The 21,697-nt window shown below is 45.5% G+C and overlaps 1 protein-coding gene across 1 annotated transcript in view; it reads right to left on the bottom strand.

Moving 5' to 3' along the window:
• Positions 1-21,697, bottom strand: part of SEC31A (SEC31 homolog A, COPII coat complex component) — a 41,637-nt gene that overhangs the window by 12,183 nt on the left and 7,757 nt on the right. The window contains exons 6-21 of the mRNA XM_017837608.1: positions 21,322-21,560; positions 20,591-20,690; positions 19,147-19,308; positions 18,805-18,957; positions 17,119-17,358; positions 16,473-16,547; positions 14,452-14,502; positions 13,594-13,671; positions 11,383-11,458; positions 10,559-10,737; positions 8,794-8,920; positions 7,667-7,812; positions 5,758-5,931; positions 5,029-5,202; positions 1,570-1,699; positions 255-566 (exon numbers count right to left, since the gene is read on the bottom strand). Of these exons, the coding sequence (XP_017693097.1) occupies positions 255-566; positions 1,570-1,699; positions 5,029-5,202; positions 5,758-5,931; positions 7,667-7,812; positions 8,794-8,920; positions 10,559-10,737; positions 11,383-11,458; positions 13,594-13,671; positions 14,452-14,502; positions 16,473-16,547; positions 17,119-17,358; positions 18,805-18,957; positions 19,147-19,308; positions 20,591-20,690; positions 21,322-21,560 (2,416 nt within the window). The remainder of the gene's footprint in view (positions 1-254; positions 567-1,569; positions 1,700-5,028; positions 5,203-5,757; positions 5,932-7,666; positions 7,813-8,793; positions 8,921-10,558; positions 10,738-11,382; positions 11,459-13,593; positions 13,672-14,451; positions 14,503-16,472; positions 16,548-17,118; positions 17,359-18,804; positions 18,958-19,146; positions 19,309-20,590; positions 20,691-21,321; positions 21,561-21,697) is intronic.

The following is a 21,697-nucleotide window of genomic DNA, read 5'->3' as shown; positions in this document are numbered from 1 at the left end:
AGATGACTGCTCACGCTGCGGCAACGCAGCCGTGCCACTGCCAGAGGCACAGGGATGATGATGTGCTTTAGAAATGCTTTGAACCGATCTCTAAGCAAAAGCAACCTTTGTACAGAGCATTCACAAGGAAAAGGTGCATACTGAACTGAGTGAGTAAAGACCAAAACCCTCTCCCCCCTCCCTGCCTGCCCCCCTGTCCAAGCGCAGACCTGTTCTCTGGGATGCAGGAAGGTCACTGGTTGCAGGCAGAGTACCTGTTGGTCCAGTAGGTAATGCATAAGCCACAGAAGTTGCTGGAGGTCCTGGCCTGCCATGCTGAAAGGATGTGCCAGAAGGAGGAACAGGGAAGGAAGAGACAGGATTCAAGCTCGTCGGGGAGGGCTGAGGCTGCCCGGGGTACAGCGGAGAGGGCATGGGGTGGGCAGGGGCAGAGGGCAGGTAGGGAGGGGCGGTGTTAGGGGCAGGGTTCGGGTAAGAGGCTGAAGCAGGGACAGCGATAGGCTGCTGAGGCTGATAGAGAGTTGGTCCCCCTGTTCCAGAGGAGTACTGCTGTGTGGCCTGATAAGCTACAAACAGGGAGAGAAAACATTCAGTCAGTGAGTTCATAACAGAGGAGCAAGTTTCATCTGTCTCTGCTTCCTTCTTCACCTCACTCTCTTCATGCCCCTAACCCCTCAAACCACTTACCTGCCCAGCCAAATCCTGGCTCCCACAACTCTGCCTGCACTTGTAGGACTGCTTAAAACCCCAGCTTGCAACTGGGAGCAGGGAGGCACAGAAAGGACTGCCTTGGCTGTAAGGACTCTTGTTCTCCCACACACAGTCTCTGGCCCAGAGCCACTGTGTCACCTGGGGTGGGGCTGGGGCACATGGACACTGCTGTTCTTCTGGACCACTGCAATCCTCACAGTGTCTCTCAGGGAAGGGAAAGCCCTGTCCCAGGTTTGCACAAAGGGAAGTCCTAGGCCAAGGAAATGAACAACACTCTGGAAGTGAGTGTAAGCTCACAACCTTTCACTGCAGGCCCTGCAGCCTAATTTCACTACCTGTCCTGCTCATCTGTGCTCATTTTTCCTCTCTCACATCTGTACTTTTAATCCCTGCCTCGAGTGTCAGTGCTCTGCCCCCCCCTTCCTCACTCAACTCTAGTACTGCCCTCATTTCCTCATCCCCTTTCATGGAGTCACAACAAGAAAGGATGGACCAGCTGCACACAGATGAGCTGTGTCCCTCTTTGTGCTGCTTTTCCAGGTCTCAGGCTTTGGACTTTTTGACCCCAGCACACCTTTGGGAAGGGCCAGCTGAAGAGTAAATCTAAGCTGTGGGTAGACACCCTCTCAGCAGAGGAGACAGTGTTTGACTGTAGAGGGTGTGTAATGTCTGAACCCCACCATGAAATGACAACCTCAGAATGTCGCCTCGAGAGCCTCTTTCCCCACCCCCGCAAGAAACGTAGGACAGTCTTGGTCTGAACATTCCCAACCACAAGCAAGGGACTGGTTATCCCCAACTAAATGTGGCTGGCCCACCTGGGTGGGAGGGAGAGAGGGGGAAGCCGCTGTTACTCACTCTGTGGGTACGTCGGCCGTGTCCCTGCTTGTGAGTACATGCTGTAATTGGAAGATGTGCCTTGCTGCGGCGGCATGTTGGGGTTAACAGCACCTGGCATGATAAACCCTGGAGGAGGTGGGTTGTCTCCCTGTAGCAAAAAGATTTCAGGAAAAATAGTTGGGAGAGACAGGATTTAGTCAGCAACGTTAATGCAGTGTTGAAGCAGAACTGTAAACAAAATGATCAACCACATTCCCTGGAAGAGCCACCAGCACAGGGGCAAAGGTCTCCAACCAGCCCAGTGCCTTAGGGTGCCCAGTCTAACACTGAAAGCACAGCCTGTATGTGCAGTGATTTCAGCAGCAAACAGAGCAGCACACACCTTCCTGCACAAGGAAGAGGTCCCTGCTAGTGCTGCCTGTTATTCAGGCAGTCTGAGAGCACCCTGCCATCTTTCAACTAAGTAAACATTAACTCTGAAGCTTCTGATTTTCATGGAAAGGGGGGAAAGGAAAAATATCATCAAACTTCAAATATTCCAGTGTGAGGCAAGGGGTGGGGAGGCTCAGATCACACTGAGCTCCCACTCAAGGCTTTCCAGAGCCCCTCATCTGGGTGTTGGTGAAAAAAAAAAGTAATGAGATGCAGAGGAATAAAACCAGAGCGCACATGGAAGCTGCTCCTTCTGTCTATCTGTACCAGACCATGTCAAGCACACAGACTACACCAGGGGACATATTGGGGTGGAGCAGGGGCTCAGAGAGGAATAATGAAGGTTATACCTGTGTGTCAGAGGGACAGCCTGCAGGAGGATGGCTGGGAAGGGCAGTAGGAGTTTTGTTACTCCAGGTAGTGACAGTAGGGGCAATTCTAACCTGAATCGAACAAAGAAATACCAATCATGGAAAACAAAACAATAAAAAAAGTCTAAAGGGTTTCACAAAACAAGATGCAAGAAGGTTTGCATGCTGGCAGTTGTAACAGCCATAAAAATCTCAGAGAAAGAAGGAAAAATGCATTCAAGACAGACAAAATCACTGTGCACTGGAGCCAAAGTGAACTGCAGAGCGAAAACGAAGCACAGTGGAGTTGCAGCTACAATTGGCTGTGGAGCAAGTGCAGTGTTATATGTGCCAGTGAGCCAGGTCTCCCTCTTTCATTACATTTTCCTATGGCAGAAGCCCCCCCCCGCCATTAGTCCATGACCCCAGGCATCACTAATCAGAGCTGCAAGTCCCAAGTTCCATGTTAAATTCAAACATACTGCCTCACACAAAAGAATTCTGTTTAAATTGAGCTCAAGATGAATTATAAAAGATTAGAATCTGTTATTCAGCTCTTGCACATGCACAGATACACATCTTAATGGTAATTGCTTCCCAGCCAGTCTCCCATAGCTCCTTTCCTCTGTCTTCCTTCTTTGCCACTTCAAAGTCCTTCAATTTTATATGACCACTTCTACCTTTCTGATGGGACAGAAGCCATAAAACTCCTATGCCTGTGACATCCCTGAGCAAGGAGTGGGTGTGCTGCCCAACAGTGGGACACAAGGCCAGGGTTCAGGAGTTCAACACCCCATGTGAGCACAGGCAGAGGGAAAGCTGTGACCCTGCACTCCTGGCTGGCTCAGCTGGCTTCAGGCTATGTGTCTCTAACTCCACACAGTGCTAGGCTAATGGTGCAGTCAGCTGTACAACAACCACTGTTAGTGTCTGCATAATTCATCATTGAAGTAACCTAAAAGACTTTTTCACTTCCTTTCATGCCTGGTTTATCTAGATGAAAAAGAGGCTTAAAAAAACCTATGCTGAAAGGAATCCAAGTTTTAAGTACATGTTCCTATTTGGGACAGCAATTAAACAAAGGCTGCCTTAAGCTTGAGCAAGTCCTTCGTACACACTTTCTTAAAAGGAAGTCAAAGTAAGTATCCTGAGACTCAAATGTGTAATTTTTCTCCATTCTGGCTCATCAGCACACTGCTGGGCACCTTTCTGACATGATACCTGTCCTCTTCAAGCCCCTGATGAGCATGGACTTCCTGAAAAGCCAAGAACACAGGGGGATAACTCACAGTGTGCTCAAGGAGTTGATAAACCCAGCCTTTTATTTTTGAGCAGGGCTTGCTGAAATAATAGTTTGAGACATTCCTGAAACAGTGGGAGAAAGAGGAAACTCTGGTTTAAAGAAAAAGCATTGCTAAGATCTTGCCATGTAGAGGAAAGCTGCTATTCCCCACAGCCAAACGGGAATCACACAGAATCACTTCTCAAGGCAACTCATTGGTTACAAGGAGGGAGGCCAAAGACACAGACAGAACAGTAGAGTTGATTATTGATGATGATGCATTTAAAATCATATGCAATGGTGTTAGCAAGGTAATCTTGGATGAAGGCTTTGTCCCTTCTGAAATCTACCTTGCTAACACCCTGGAAAGAAGGCAGAGGCACACGTTGTTGACATCAAGAACTCCCAATTCCCCCTTCAACCTTTCAGCCCTTTTTCCTTCCTGCCTCATTTTTCTGGCAAGCAATGCTTGAGTGCAGCACAGAGACACCACTGCTTGTGCCAGTCTCCTCTGCATAAGGAGAACACCCACACAGCTCTGCTCTCAGAAAAGCTCAGCCCAGAGCCCCTGTGCAGAGGAGGGCCAGAGGAGCTGCAGTGCTCTACTGAGGGATTAGAGTCTTGGCAATGCCCTCCAAGCATGCACACAGCCAGGGCTGCTCAACACACCACACTGCAGTGATGGTCAGTGAGTTCTGTTGTGGTGTTGTCCTCAGGTTAGAGATAAAACCATGGAATTTGCCTCCCCTATTTGTCCTCTTCCTTCCTGCACAGCTCCCTTATTAGTCTCATACTTACCAGGTCTTTCTTCTAGAACAGCTCACTCTCAGTCCAGGAGAGTGAACCAGGAACCAACCACCTGCTTCCTCACCTGCCTGTGCCCCCTTATGCCTATCTGAGAAGGTGTTTTCACAGCAAACTGTACCCACAGCTGCTGAAACATGTCATCAGTTTGCTACTGCCACTGCTCAGCAGCTTCTGCAGTCAACATCAGAGCTGGGGGTGGGAGCAATCAGCCCCAGAAGAGTCTGGTGAGCAGCATGAGCAAGCCCCATGGCCTGCAGGGATGGGACATCAGGGACTAAGAGAGGAAGCACAGAGAACTCCTGCAGTGCTCTCCCATGCAGCTATTCTTGGCATTGAACCACACCTTCAAACAAAGGGGGAAAACACCAAATCTTCAGCAGCAGACTGCTTGACAAGGTGTTTAATGGATTCTTCCAGCTAAGGAATAAAGGAGGTATCTAGGTATCTGTATTGACTGAAAGGAAGCCCCAGTGACCTTTACCATAAAGCTCTTGGGAGGTATATGGCATACAGCCTCAGATCAAGAGAAAGGAAAAGAATTATTATATCCATCACTCTCAAGAATTCAAGCACCATGTCCCTCCCTTACTGCCAAACCCCATTTACCTGCTGGTAATACTGCTGGGCTGGAGCCTGGGGTGTTTGCATCCGTCCAGCCACAGGGCCAGCTCGTCCTTTGGGCACGGGCTCTCTCTCATATGGTCCCTTGAGGCCGTCCTGTCCCACCGGGAGCTCCCCCTGGGCTCTGCAAAGCCTGTCCCGCAGCTGCACGATGTTTGGCTGCAATCAGAGCAGGACAGTGAAGGAAGGTTAACTGCACTGCCTGTCACCCAGTGCATCACACCAAGAGGCTGACTGGCCACCCTCTGTCTGATGAGCTCTCTCAGAAGCCCACTCTGCTTTGTTAGATTGGACTGAGGCACGATCGTGACCATGCATGAGACATGGGGCTATTGGGACAGCCTTACATGTGCCTGCCTCTTTCCCAAACCACCCTGTCTACAAATGTCAGCTGATGGAAAATGAGAAGTCAAAAGAAAACAACCAAGTGTCAAGGCACACATTTCATTCACCGTGTCTGGCTTGCTGGAGGGACACCCTCTGGCAGTCACTGGCTGCAAGGACAAAGGTGTGAAACAAAGAGGGAGCAGAAGGTGGCTGTGCATTTCTGTCAGCTCAGCAAGGTCAACACAGGGAGAGGGGAAACAGCCTGTCACATCTTGAGGTGCATGTCAAATGGCACTCCTGATGGCTGACTGCACCGTGCGGAGACCTTTGCTCAAAGTGTACCTGTTCACACAGAGAGAGGGAGCGAAGAGCCCAAAGGCCCCATACCTGGTTGGTGTTCTCAGGGAGGAAGGTCAGAGCTGCAGCCAGGCTTCCCTGAGCAGCCAGGAGGTTGGCATACTGGCTCATCTTATCGGCCAAAAGGGCCCCCACAGCATTAGGGTCCACAGCCTGGGTGAGCTGCACGGCTTTGCGCAGGATTACGACTTTCTCTATTAAGTCCTGAAAGATCAGGAAAAAAAACCACGCACGAGTGAGAACAGCAAAGTGAATAGCTAACTAGTGACGGGCTAATGACTGTCATGGAGGGCTGTTCCTCAGGGCAGCCTTGGAAAACCCCTCTCATCCAGTGAGAAGCCCAAGCCCAGTGCAGGTTTCCCAGACAGTCACAGCTGCACTAAGGCACAGCCTTCCCACCATGTGAGATAACAGAACACCAACCAAGTAGCTTCTAACAGCATAGCCAGCAGAGTTCAAAGCCAAAAGAACTGGTTTTATTAAAAAGGATTTCAGGGCCCTATCAGCACTGAGCATGCCCACCAAGAGTATGCTTTCATAAAATTATCTGGTGACAGCATGAGAGCAAACAGGAAACATCGTGCCTGTCGCCAACAATAGTGCTGTGCTGCTGCACATTTGTTTATGGTGTTTTAGTAAGTCAGTTCTTAACCATCTTAAAAGGATCTGCCTTGGGAGAGTTGTCCATTGCTTTCTGGTTGCTATAGCAAAAATACTCCATATCTTGCCTTCCTTACACATCCCCGAACACCAGAGCTGGCCTTGGTTGGGTTTCCTTCCAGTCCTAAATTACAGGAATGTTTTCTGGTCAGTTTTCTCATGATTTTCTTACTCTCACTACATTTTGAGAGATACTACAAATATTAATTTGACAACATTAACATCCAATCCTTTTTTAAAATCTTACAGTAGATTTATTGAGTGTACCACACACAGAATTTCAACCATACATCACTACTAAGGATTGTTTTCTGACTCCTCAATAAAACATTTTTGATTTTCTCAACAAATCAGCACTTCAAAAGAGGAAAAAAACCTCCCGCAAATAAATCAAGATAATCAACAGCTTCTGTGAGTTTTCTATGAATTCCACATCAGAGTAAACAAGCAGCCTAATTATAACTCCAATCATATTTTTCAATTTTAGTGTCCAAGAGAGCAAAGCCATGCAATCAAAATGCAAATTCAAACTGAAGGTAAATCTATATATAAAGCCCTCAAAATCCAAGTAATTTTGATAATTCAAAACTGGAGAGAGTTAATGATGCAAAGCAAAACTCATACACTCCAGTTCTTTCAATTAACTACAAGAGATTCACAGCACTGCCAAGTAATGTTACTTTAAGTACTTTCTAAAACTGGTCCTTCAAAGGCCCCGAACAGATGGAAGAAACTAAGATTGTAGTATAAAATAAATTATTCCACAATTGCTTCATTCCACTCCTATTCCCCCAAGATATTTGCTATATGCAATATATTTCACTATGGGAAATCAAGCCTTGTGCGTGCAAACTCCTGGAGAAAACACCAAGGAGAATCTTCCTACAGCTTTCTCTCTAGATTTAACTCTAATGCTTTAGATTTCTTCTCCTGAACATCCAAAAGCAGAAGTGTCCAAGTACTCCCCAGCTGCTGAAGATGCAAGCATTCGAAGACTCTTCTTTACCAAAACACTCAAGCTCCACCGTTACCCTTTAACACAAGAAGTGTTGTAGCATGACTACCCAAAGACCAGGGCAAGCACAAGGGCCACTGTGCTTCACAATTGTGCATTTTCCAGTACCATATTTATGTGCTATGCCATTCCAGAAGGAAAAGGCTTGCATCCTGATGTACATCCGGCTATCAGACAGCAAAGCTCTACACTAGATCATTCGATTTAAGTGCCAAATGACTGCAGTGTGTTACTTCCAACACCTTTCTTGAAATAATTACCAACCTGAAGGGACAAGGGGCTGCTTCCATCCTGAACTTTGGTCCAACAGGCAACGAGTTTATCCACGTTGCCAGCACAAATGTAACAGAGACAAGCTTGTGTCTGCAGAATGCTGTCCCCTTCATTTTCCAGCCTGCTGCCCAGGAGATCTAGATGGAATACGAACAGAGGTGCTGGTGAATCACTTTGGCGATCCCTCCCCATCGCTGCTGAAGCTGAGGAAGCCTACAATGGTTGTCATGTCTCAGTGAGAAGGGATATTGCCTCTGGGCTCTGCTGGTAAGGACACACTCTGGTGTCTAGCACAGATTATCTCATGGGAGTCCAGGGCACTTCAGAGGCAGTCATGGCAGCAAGAACCTGTCAAATGACTGCAAATGCGAGTCACAGCAGAGGGGATAGTCCATCTGCTGACATGATAAAGGACAAGAGGCCAGGGTTCAATTCTCCCCTCCACCACCCACTTGTGCAGTCCCTCATTTCAGGAGTGTGACCCGAGTGTGCAACCAGCCAAGGAACTGTGAGCAAAGCCATGGTACTGCTCTGGGCTGATGCTTGCTCAAGGCAGTCATATACCTCCCCAGACACCGTGGCTGAGGGACACAAGGGTGTCAGGCTCACAGCTACTGGTAATATAACCTCCCTGTGGGTTAAACTCAGCCAGCTGTCTGCCACACAGCACAGAAGGGCAGGCATGCTCACTGCCTGGGAAAGAGGACTCCTTCCAGCAGTCAAAACTGATCTTGGGAAAGAAGAGTGAAGTGCTTCCATGAAACATTTCTACTTGTACCCCATGCACAAACACCCCAAGACTGGTCCCTTGGCTGAGACACCCGTCACATCAACACCCCCAGTGGTACAAGACCAGCAGCTGTGCGCTACACAGGCAATACTGGGACACAGCTGCTCACAAGGCTCTGAGTTCTGTGCCCAGAAAGTTAGGGAATGCACTGGTAAAATAGCACCCCAGAGGTTCCCCTCCTCCTCTGCAACAGGACTTAGGAAGTATATGACCCATGAAAGAAGCTAGAGAGGCATTACAGCAGTGTAGGGGAAGGAAAACAATGCTGGCAAAGCGTAGTTTTGCTGTAAGTAGAATAAATGACATCCAGCCTGTAAAGTGTGCTTACCACAAAGGGCTGCAAATTCATCTGGCCTGGCATAAGTGAGCACAGCAGCCAAAGCCTCTCTCCAGTTCTGCAGATCACAAGACTGCACAATCTCTTTCCAGTTCTTCGTTACCACTGCAGTGATGAGCTAGACCAGAAGGAGGGAGACCACAGTTAACATCTTGGTAGGATTTCCTTTGTATAACCTACAGTATGATTTGTATCTGTTCAAGTGCACTCGTCCCCACTCTATCCAGGGTCACAATAGATACTGCACTGCAGTTTAACAGCTGCACTACAATACATTTTACTTGAAAAGGAATACAGTGAAAAATCAAAATGAGCTCAGATAACAAACAGGACAATTATTCTTGCTACAAAACGTGCAAGAAAAGAATACACAAATCTCCACAAGCTGTGATTGCTGAAAATGAGTTTCAGCAGTTTTTGCAGAGAAAGATAACATACTAAGTGTTTAGCTGTAAGTCTTCTACACAATGCTCAGGAAGGGGTATGTATTTTGTTTGTCAAATGGTTTCATTCGGCTATAAGCTCTTGGCCTGAGGCTGACCTGAGGCCAAGTTGAAAAGGCTGTGTAAAGGAAGCAGCAAAGTGGCAGCAATATCAACCTGAGCTGGCTGTAGTGTCCCTACCCTTCACCCACACACAGGCTGTCTGTCCACAAGCCCTCAGAAAAAAAATTCCAGTTTCTTTCTTCTCAAACTCTGCCTCCAGTTATTTTACTTGGGACAAAAGACAGACTTGGCAGCTGAGCTGCTCTTCAGTGAACAAACCCCTTGTCATACCAAGATTTCAAGCTCAGAAACTTCTGAACAAGGAATAAGTGTGCAGTTTGGGACCAGAAAAAAACCCCACACCTAAACAACAAATGCAAGATCCTAACTACAAGGTCAACACTTGCTTGTTAGCACAGGCACAGATAACTGGTCAGCTCTCCAATCCTTTCCCCAAAGGATTAACTACAGTGAAGAAGAAGAAATTTCTCACACGCTACAAATTCTCCTTTCTCTGATTAGACCAGAGGGAGTAGCTGGGGGTAAAGGGAAGAAATCCTGCAGAGTCTTAATACTTGAGATTTTCCTCTTTTCATTTGTCCAGCATTAGCAGAGCAGTTTTCTGTGTTCTTTTAAAGCCACTTCTCCTGTTTCATCTTCCTGTTGTTACTTTCTCATGCCAGTAATAAAGAAGAAAAACTTGAACGAGCAGCATCAGCAATCCCTAGCCGTGCAAAAAGCTGAAAATAACAATAACCAGCTGGCCATAACATGCTGTCTCCTAGACAAAGGGTGATTGATCTACCCGGGGCACACTTTGCTCTTTTCTGTGCAGGCAGTGAAACGAAGCATCAGCAAAATCTGTTAAGACTGACCACAGGCACAAATCTACATAATGTTGCCTGGCCCTGAGCGTGGGTCATGTGTGACTCATAAAAAATGTGACAAAATAACAAACTGAAATGTGCCCTGATTAAGATATTTATCTATTGGTGAGAACCTATTAGTGTATATGCAACTCAGACACCAGAGAGGAGATAAAGAATACTCTTGTGTACTTATATCCAGGTAGTGTGCAAGACTTCCCTTCTGATCAATGCATTAAAAAAGAGCAACGGAAGCTTTTCTGCTCCGAGATCTTAGAGATGATTTGAATACTTATTAACTTCTCCCAGAAATAAACCTAAAAAACGGCAAGAAAACTTTCAGGGTGAAAAAGGGAGTTGCCAAAGGCATACGAAGCACGTTAGTTCTGAAGTGAAAAAACACACCCTGGTAATCTTGCTCTGCATCTTAGCAAAGTACTTTTCCTGCGTCCTGGAGAGCAGCTCTTGTCCGCCCGCGATGGCCAGGATGATGGCGTCAGCCATGCGGTTGTCGTGCAGGCAGAGATCCACCGCGCTCCCGAAGTCACCCGTCAGCAGAGCCTGCGTGATCAAACCGTCCACATCTGCAGCGAGAGGGGGGTGCACATTCAAATGGCGGCACGGAAGTCACTTAAAGAAGCAACGGTGACTCCGATTCCGACTGTACAACACCGCACGAGGCTGCCTGCAAACCGGCCTGCTTCCAGGCAGTACTCACAGGGATGCTCCAGTTCATCGCCAGCCTCAAACACACATGGCCATGGCCACGTCACGGGGGGCACTGTCAAGCATCACTTACCTTGCGGCAGAGCAAGATGCTAGAGGTCTAAATGGCCTCTGAAACAACAACCCTGCACACAGTGCCAGAAAGAGTCAAACTAGACAAGGGTCAGTGGCTTCTGCGTCACTCAAGATCCCCTGGGAGTTTCTGCTAGCACTTCATGCCTCATCAAGCATGTCTTCCTTTATAGCAGAAATCACCCAGAGCAGCTGCTTTTCAGCAACGGGGTACACAAGTGCTGCACACTTCCCTTCCTTCCTTAAAGAAGCTGCACTTTCAAGTGCCTTGAGATTGCTGCGAAACAAGTGCGGTTAGAGGCAAGTCATTACGATCCTTCACAATTTCTGTGCAGAAATGGCCTTCTCACTGGAACACCAGTATTAACATCAGCATTTATAAATATCAGCACATAAAATGAAATGGATATCAAGGTGGTTTTTTTTTTTACCTCCACTAACAGAAATGTTAAATGTCGTCTTTGCAGACCCCAAACCCTCAGTTTCTTGTTTATGGTCCTTCGGGGTCTAAGAGAAAGGAAAAGCAGAATTTGTGACATTATGTAAACACTTGGAATATACACACATTTTAAAAAATATGGTTCTTGCATTACAAGTTAGACCTTCAGACTAGCAGTTGCTCACAGAACATTAACTTGCACACACACATCCATGCCCATATACACACAATCCCCTCCAAGCAAAACAACAGCCATTACCACAAAGTCAGAAACCTCTCCCTTCCCTCTTCTTTCAACTTCAACCCCTAGCAAGAACAGTCTACAATAACACTACCTAGGTTCCACATTGCTCCACTTAAGACTTTCAGCTGGTCCTTGAAATACTCTGCACTAGGCATGCATCCTAATCTAATTAAGCAAATTACATGTGAACACATGTTCAATTTTCAACACGGAAGTCCAGCATAGACCAGACTTAAGCACTTTGCACTCAGTATAGGAGTGGCTCAGTGGACAGAAGATGCTTTTTTTTTTTCCTACAAAACTTCCCCAGGATTTAAGATAGAGACCATTTTGTGCATTTGGGATTTCAAACAAAACCTTTCAATAATAAAAAAAATAACACCAAGAGGGAATTCTCTCTCCATTACCCGTTTTCACAGCACAGCTTAAGAAGAGCGCAGAATTTGCTTTAGTACATGCAGGGGGAGTTCATGAGTCTGCTGAGAACACCCTGCTTGTGAGCTGATCAGTGAAATTGCACTTCAGAGGATAAAGCACACAGTCAACCAAAACCAGGTATTTGGATGGGGAGGCAAGTCAGAAACAACCTTCATGTTTGAGTCATGAAAGGAGGCAGCATCTGGAAAACTATTTTGCTGTCAGATAACACATGATAAGTGTTTGGTATCAGCTGAGAGCATGTTGTGACTATCACAGGAATAATGTGCCCTTCCAGTTACTTTATGGATGTGACAGCCCACCTTGATGCATCATCAGTGGCTCCAGGTCAGTCTCACAAATATTTACCATCCATGCTGGAAGGCTGGGGTCATGTTTGGCTGTGAATTCTCTCTTAGAGCAAACATTTGTAATGAGACATCTAATATCTTCAGGACTGCATACAGTAAAATCCTTATACAGTCAGATACATGTCTGCCACTGCAGTGTCTAAAGAATTAACAAGCAATCCAGCACCTAACCTAAGGAGAGCACTCTGGTTTTAGTGTCCTTAAGAGGCTGTTTGTTATATGGAGTCAAGTGCACCACTCCAGCCTGCATGAGGCTTAAACTACTGTCCCTCATCTTCACTGCAGACAAGCACAGGGAACACAGTTAGTTTTGGGCTAACAGCTCGAATTCTAACCCAAAAGGGAGACTGAGGGAATGGGGGACAATGAAGTTGGCCTGTTCACACAGCAATACAGTATTTTCAGTACCACTGACTTCACAAGGCAGAGGCTGGTCCTCAGGCTGGTCCTCACCTGTCCCCATATTTAAAACATAGGGTTGAAAACAATGCTGTTCAAATGCACAAAAATGAACAGTAGCTGTAGGATCCCAAGAGCAGGCATGGTTGATCCCAACCTGCCTGTGATAAATTCGTCTGAAGTGCTGCAACAGACACTCTTAAGGCAGCTGGCTGCCAGAGCCCTGACACTCGCTGCTCAGGTGCCAGGGGATGGATGGCACTGTGACTTTGGTGGGAGCAATGCAGAGAATGAATGTTCTATCCCTCCTCCAGTAGCACAGCTTCATCTCTGCAAAGAGTTATACCCTGAAACAGGACAGTAATAAGCTGACTGCTTGGTAATAATCAACCAGAGGGAGGAAAGAAGGAAATGCGGAAAGCAAGGGGAAAAAAAAAAAAAAAGCATAAGGGTTCTGGTGGCAGATAATTTGTGTTAGGGAAATGTCAGAGCAAAAACGATGGCAGAATAAAGTCCTTGAGTGTGGTGCCAATTGGATTCTTATAAAACAAGCTTGTACTTCAGTGCCACCAAAATCTATTCACATGATGTCTGAAGCTGATGAGAAAAATCTTGAGCAACTTAACAAGAGACTGCTTTTATCGTTTTAAGTAACTTTTTGTATTTCTGTATATCCTCGGCACTAGGAAAAGCCAACAAAATAAAATGCTCTTAATGGTAACAAAGTAAATACAGGGAGGTCAGCAGGGTTAGTCTAGAAGGCAACAGATACCTCTCCCAAGAACTGCTCCTCTGTAGCTCGGCCTTCATCCCCCTCATTTGGCACAGATTCTTCAGATTCTGCAGGAGCCTTCAGCAGAGAGAAGATGCCATGAAAAAAAAGCCAGCAAAAGAGGAAGAAATACTTTGCACTGCAGAGTATAGCCATCTTCCCACCAACAACAGTTGGAATCAGACTGCAGATCACAGAAATGCAGTGCCCATGTATGCTTGGCTATCATAAACATGGTAGAGGTCCTGTTTCCCTTGTCATTACACAGCACCTTGTGCTGGTTTCATTTTAGATGCCTGAAAACACACAACAAAATCTTTCTTCCCCATTAGGCAATTACAGATATCTGAACTGTCTACTGCACAAAAGCAATGCACTCCTGCTGCAGACTCAGGCCACTGCAATTGCAAGAGGCAATGCCTGAACTGTAGTTATTCTTGTAGGAAGTGTTATGGGACCACACTCCCAGTCTTGCTTTTTTAAAAGCCTGGTGAAGGTGCTCTTGAAATCAGCTGTCAGGCAGTAAGACTCTGCCCTACCTCACAGGCAGCACGAAGTGTCACAGTGGGCAAGACACAGGCAGCAAAAAGGAAAGGTGGAGGGACACCAATGAGACCCTGAATTAAACCCTGTGACTGGAGCCCTTCACTGGAGAAAGGGGGAACACTCGAGAAGAAAAAAGTAGTTGTTTTTTTAAATAAGTACCTTCATCCTACTGAATGTAGGAACTTGCCACATGCTGGATTATTTGTGACTTACTCTGGGACAGCTATCAGGCCAAAAGAAAAATCATTCTTACTTTGCACATTACCACAGCATTGTAAAACTAATCACAGAGTTATACACGTGTTTGCTTACCTCTCCCAAAACACTATCTACAAGACCTTCTTTATCCAGAGCAGATGTAATCTAGAAAAGAACGAAGATTTAAGTGAGTACCCTTTTATTTTAGAGAGGTAGACCTCTCACTGATTTCTCAGACTGCAAAAGTGGAACATGTAGCTACTATGCTTCCTGCAGAACAGTTAACATGAAACTAAAGCCATTTCCTTTTCCAGGTGATGGATTTACTGCTAATACCCCAGCACCCCAAGCTCTGATGGAAACAATAGCTGCTCTATGCTTTTAAACTTTTAACTGTTAACTCAAGGGCCTCAAACCTCACTAGAGCTGCTGGAAACCACAGTAATAAAAGGAGTATCAGAACATGAAGGACAAAAGCTTCAGTCTGTTCTGGTCAGGGAAAAATGAAGCAGTGACAATCCTTGTGGAGCAGGGAGCCTATCAGGAAACTGTGGTTTCAACCACATGGTTGAGGGCTAGAATTTTCCACAGTATAAAAGAGTTTTTATACCTTGGAAAAAAAAGCTTTTACTGCTTTGCAAAGCAAACCATGACTCCAGATTCAACTAGGGCCCTCAAAACCACCAATTTATAATGTATTGAGTTTATATATTAGTTCAGCTTCAGGGAGCCTTGTTTTCCTATTGCTGCTAATGTTATCTACTGCTTTTGGTGGTACTGTAGGCTTTATTTTACCCTTGGATGCTGGTTTGTGCAAAATGCTGAGCTCAAATTGCTGGAGACAGTTTTCTTTTTCTTTTTTAATCACTGGATTACAATAAAAATGAGAAATCCAGTACTTGGTTTGCATGAGAATCACGGGTTTAAAGAAGACAACCCCCCCCATACTCTTAACAGCTTATTCCAAGAAGTTGAAATCTGTGACTTCCTTTTACTTTCCTTATGCTACCAATAATATGAAAAACCAGTTGTGTTACTGAGTTTATCATCATCTGGCTAACACAAATTTACAGATGAGCTGTCCTGTGTAGTTTCTTGACTCTAAAAAACATGGATTCAACTTCAATGTGGAATGCTCTGTTGAGAAACAGCTACATAAAAACGTGGCCTTTGAGCTCCTGTCATCTGTTTCTCAAATACTGAAATCATGGGGTAGGCCCAGCATTTCAGGCCACTCAGTTCAGCTAAGCCCATTTTCTCAGCCTCTCCCCATGCACAGGGCATATCAAGCCCAGAGCAACAGCAGCAGTAGGCTCTAGTCTCATGAGGTCAATCTGCAAGACCATTACTAAATTTCAACTAGATTTTCTAATTGAGATCTGCTTTTCAAAAACAGGATTTCCCTTGATGTGCTTGCCTTGGAGTCATGCACAAAACTTTTGAAGCTGGGGACAGCTTGTTAGCAAAAACATGACTTTTTTCCCCCCTGTAATCATATTAAGTTTGCCCTAAAGGACATTTATTTGTATAAACATAATGACACTTCAATGGGACCAATCCTTGAAAGTAAAACATTAGATTGATACAATGAAAATGAATCAAACATTCAAATCCACTGAAACAGAACTGAAGAAATACTAGACAGAGCACTGAAAGCAACAGAAGCCAAAAGGCACAGCAGGTATCTCCCTGTAACACTGTATCTCCCTACAACTGGGAAGAAACATCTTTAAAGATGTGCAAGTTGCTTCCTGGTAATCCAAATTTTTGTAAAAGAAGAAGGACTATCCCAGGTTTTCCAAGGTAGTTAATGATACCCTGAAAATTGCTTCCATGTTCTTCAACCAGAAAGCTTAAAACCAGATCATATTCCATGATGTTACAGTAGAAGCATGTCAAGTACCACAGTTACATGAACAGATTGAACGAATAAATATCAAAGCTTCTTGATGGGTGAGAATTTCAGATCAGCATTGGACAGTCAGATGCAGACATGCCTCTGAAGTCTATTGCCCACTTTGACATTTCCATGAATACTTAACCATACGTGGCACTGTCAACATTTTAGGCTGTGTTCTGCAGATACATTCATAAGTAAAGCTTTTAACACAAGCACAACTTCCAGGCCTATTTACCTTCTTCCTTAGATCATCCTTCCTGTATCCCAAGAGCTCAAGGTATTTAGCACGTGAATCTTCTTCAAAGTTCACCTTTAAAAAAAGTTAAAGAATATATTGCGATTCACAATTCTTCATTTTCTCCCTCAAGGGCTTTTTACTTGACTGGCACAAATTGCCCAGTCAGAGCTAGTGGCTGAGTAGACTGAATGTAATGAAGAGAACTGCAAAAGTCTTCAGTGACTTGGGCACCTGGGCAGGTGGGCAAGGCTTCAGTCTGGTTGATGCTTATCTGGTTCACTTGGAAACCTCAAAACACTCATAGTGAGCAGTGAAAAGCCCATCTATAGCTATGCCAAAGCTTTATTCCTTCTCACTAGCTCCCTGTAGATATGTACTGATGGGGGATGCCAAAAACCACAGGATACCTTTACTCATGCTTTTGCTTCTGCCATGATTCCTCACAAACCCCCTGGCCCTGGGGACCCTCCCTCTCCTGGTGGGCCAGCTCCAGTGACATGGCTTATGGGTGCTATTCCCACAGCCTACACCTTTTCATTCCCAGCATCCCTTCTGCTAAAACACCACGATGTGCAGAAGGAACCACTTCCACACCAGCTTTCCAAGTCACTAGGGAATTCCTGAACGGCTGTTATCCCGTTACCTTTAGGAAGGCCCACACGTTCTTCTCAAAGTCAGCCAGGGCCATATCGATCTTCTTCTGGCAGTAGCTGACAAAGCCCTCAGACTGCACAGCCTCCTGCAGCTGTTTGGAGCGGGCCAGGAACTCCTTCTCTGTGACAACCTGGCTCACGTAGACATGGTGCTGCTGCTGCTGCTGCTGCTCCATGCCTGGCTGCTGCTGAGACTTGGCATTCTCAAATGTAACCAGCTTGCCTCCAAACTGGAATTGAAGCACACAATGCAGCATGTGAAAAATACAAGTATACAGGGGAACGCATATGAAAAAGTATGAGCATATACAAATGTATGCACTTGATTTTACATAACACATATATGCTTATCATCCAATAACTGAACACTCCTGACATCAACTCACTGATTTTTTTCCCCCCCCATCACCCCATATTTCTATGCATGTAAGGAGCTTGCTGGATAAGCAGGTGAACATTCATGAGATTTAGGATTTATGAGCACAGCTATTCCTGTGCCTATTTTCTTTCAGGCAAAAGACTGACCAGCAACAGAGAACTAGAGCTGTGGGTCCATACAGTGCCCAGCACAAATGGAGTATCCCATGACACCGCAATGCAGTTACCAAAGAAACCCACGTATCATTAAATAAACGCTCAAGCATGATGTCTGCCCTGCTCTTGCCAGGCTGTTTACCAGTTAAAAGCCTACTGAGACATGGGCAGTAAGTTGTGAGACAATTTAGAGAGGTAAAATCAACATAGGAAAAAAAACTAGGAGGGGCTTATAATACTGTTTCATTCTACAGCTCAAAGTGAATTTACACAGTCCAGTCCAATAATGGACAAAATACGCATTACAAAAAACAAAAGCCTAGCCAGGAAAAAGACTGACAATTGGCTTCTGGAAAACCAGGATGAATAAGGGAATAAACACCATTATAAAATGACACATCAGACAGTGACTAGGCAACATCGCTTCTCTTTGACAGGAGAAAATTGCATTTGACTTGTGCACCAGATCGTGAATAAGCAGACATATGATGCTGAAAATTCAGAAGTATTTCAGCAAAGAAATCCATTTCAAGTGAATAGGCTAAAATCTCCAGAAGAAATTACCTGTGGGTTTAGAAAATAAGCCAAAAGGTGGAACCAAAGAGCAGATGATTCCGCTCTCACAAAAAATCAGGGCCTTCCCATCCCCTCACCTGGCTCCTCTGCAAATCAACCAGCCATGGAGGAACCAAGCCATGTGCTGCTACAGCAACTCCTGCTACTTTGATCAAAGCTGACCCAAGTATTCCCCAGCATATTGACTCACACAGTACCTTCAAACTGCACTCAAATCTCAGATACTTGCCCAGTTTGGTCTCATTCCACCTCCCAATGTATATTTGTTTACTCCAAAGCAAGCACTGCACATAAATAAAAGCGAAGCACTAATGCCAAAACAGAAACAAACAAATGTCTGTTGGCAATGTTTCTTCTTCCCAAGCATTTTTGTCAGGCTGGCTTGCTGTCCCAAGTGCCCCATCTGGAAGCTGCCCCGAGCATCTCCGACCACAATGACAAACAGGGGAAGCTCTCCCAAGGTGGAGCACAACACTGAACTTCCCTCTTCCCACAGTGTTTAGCAGGTGCCACCTCTATCTCCCTCCCTGCCTGGCCAACCGCACCCACCCTCGTCTCATCCTTACCGAGAACGATGCTCCCATGGGCCGCCGGATCCATTTGGGTGGTTTCTTCAGAGGCAGAACAACGCTCTGTGGGGCAGCCTGCTGGGGCAGCTGCAGGGGCGGGAGGGGCTGTCCTGTACCAAAGGGATCAAGGTTCCCAAAGGACGATGAAAGCTTTGATAGCACAAAAAGGGGAAAAACAGATGAGACATTTATCCATTAAAATAAACGTAAGCGGCTATTTGCACCGAATTGGTGCTCCTGCAATCAGGGCTGCAGACAGCCACTGCAGACTTCCCATGAGCCCATGTTTTGTTCCCCCTCCCTCTCTGTCCCTATTCTTAGCCAAACATTCTTTAACACCTGGTCAACTTGCTTCTGCCTCAAGCCATCCGTGCTGCCTCCCATGATGGAGTAAACGCTGATCCGCCCGTCGAAGGAGGCTGCAGACAGGACAGCAGGGTTCCTGGGACACCACTGGATATCAAAGCACCACTGTGTGTTCGTGGGCAGCTCATACAGCACCTGGGCAGCAAAACCAAGACCAACAAATCAGAGCTTTTATGGAGCACCATGTCCAATAGCAACAATTCCCCTGCCTGCCCTGAGACTTGTCTGCTCTTCTTGCTCCCTGGCAGCCTCCACATCACCACTCACACTAACAGTGGGCAAACCCTGACAACCCCCAAACAGCTGATTATCACATACCACTGCTTCATTCCCTTCTCCCATTAAATCTTCTGTTTAATCCACACAGGACAAATTATGCAGGTGGGGTATGTTTGTGCTGTCCCCCACCATAAGCTGTGAGTTGCTGACATCCATTCTGGGTTATTCAGAGCTAATTTAGGTATCCCCACACAAGACACAGAGAGATGTTCAGGCCCTAAAGTAAATGTTTTCACAGGAAAATTGGAAAAGGTAACACTTGCATTCTGGACAGAGAGCTTGTGCCTTGGAACAGACAAGCCCCTTCCTTACAGCAGACATTTAACCATAAACTAGGAGAAACTCAAAGAACAAAACGCTAAATGCCGACAGCGAAATTTTCTCCCAGGAAAATGTTTTTTATTTTTAATAAAAACACGTAGTATGATTCATCTACACGTAAAACCTTCATAACAGCACAAGATCCAGCTCAGATAACTCATTTACCACCCTAGAACTTTTGCACTTTTGGGTCAATGTTTGAATTCTAGAAACACTTCTCACTTCTACTCCAGGATTACTGTCCACTGCAGGCAAGGAGCCCTCCAGCATGCCTGAAGCACTTGTCATAGTCTAGGGACAAACACTCTAGTTGGCTGAAAAGCAGATTTGCATCCCCTTTGAAAGGTATCCCCAGGCCCAGAAAAGTGTGTGGCAATGCAGTAGGGTGGCTCTTACTGATCTGCCATTACTGTAGTAAGCTACAAAATGCCTCCTGTCTGGATAAAAGTTCTTACAGAAGGAAAAAGGCAATTGCAACAAAGATCCAGCCACAAAAGGCCCAAAACAAAAGAGAAGGAAGCATATTTAGAAGTTTAAGAGGAGCCATTTCCATCTCTTATAGTGAACAGGGACATTACTACTCAAGAGGAGAGAAGTAGCAAGGACAAACATTAATATTGACAATACTAGGAAGGAATCCTGCACCACCAGAACAAGCTCGGAAGACACACATAGCAACACAAGTACCCAGGATAGGGAGAAACATGTCACAGAAGCATCATTCCTAGGAATGCAAGCACAGCAACAGGTGCTTTGCATGTGCCGCCTCTGAACAGAGATTTTTAATTTTTTTTTTAAAGTGTTGAGCATACAATACCTCTCCTGTGTTAGGGTTGGAGCAGAGGATTTTAGCATCCTTCCCACAGCTAAGCAGCAGCTCTGGATCCGCCATACTCCAAGCAATGGCCAATATACCCCTGCATGAAAAGTCACAACCAAAAGAAATTTTATATAAATGAAAAATAGTGATAAATAAAGCATATTTGTAAGTTGAGTTTCTACATTAGCTCAGCACCTGACCGGCCCACTTCTTCCTGGAGGAGAAACTTTCCAATGCTATCAGCCCTTTATTTGTTGAAATACATGCTTTCTAGTTTGTGCATGAAAAGTTATAAAGATGCAGCCATTGTATCCGAAAATTAAATGCAACAGTCCTATGGGAGAACCTGGACACCGGTCTAACAAAATGGTTTGTTTGCCTGTATCATTAACACAGAGTGTGCAAACCTGTAGGTAAGGTCAGTGACTATCAAGTTTGTCAGCTTCTTTTTATTAGCAGGAGATTCAGGTCAGCAGAAACACTGGCAGCAGTTTTCTTACTGCTGTTCTAGCTCCTGAAATCAAGCAGTGGTTTGGAGCAATACAGAAAGTTTCACTCACAATTGAGGAGGGACAAGAATTTAACAAAATCTTCCAAAATCTACCCAAATTTAAGGCATTTAGGGGACCGAGAGGCAGAGAAACTGTGCAAGTCCACACATGAGGACATGGTACACAGTCACTAACAGTACTAACTCCATGGAGCAGCAGGTTACACAAGACTCATACCTCGTGTGACTTTCTAGAACACGAAGCGGTGAGGAGGCAAATCTCAGGTCCCACATCTGAATAACAGGCAGCCTGTCATCCTCTGAGGCCAAAACCATCTGGGTAGCAACATCAGGGTGCCACGCCAAGCCCGAGCAGTGCATCTGCAGGACAACATTGCGCCAAAGCATCAAGTAACTAAGCAGCGCTAAAGGAAAAAAGAAAACTAGACCAAATTCATCTACGTGCATGGTAAAACACTGTTGTGAGGGGATGTGCAGCCATGTTTCTGGGCATTATTTCTGACTGCATTCAGATTGGGATATTCTCCTAATTTCTCTGAGTGAGGAGACTTGCAGTTAGTTTCCCGAGGTCCTCTCAAAGAGATGATGTTGTG

Source organism: Lepidothrix coronata, unplaced genomic scaffold, assembly GCF_001604755.1.
Source record: "Lepidothrix coronata isolate B3197 unplaced genomic scaffold, Lepidothrix_coronata-1.0 Scaffold307, whole genome shotgun sequence".
Taxonomy (NCBI): Eukaryota; Metazoa; Chordata; class Aves; order Passeriformes; family Pipridae; genus Lepidothrix; species Lepidothrix coronata.
The sequence above is the reverse complement of the archived record's forward strand: the minus strand, read 5'-3'. Positions and strand labels throughout refer to the sequence as shown.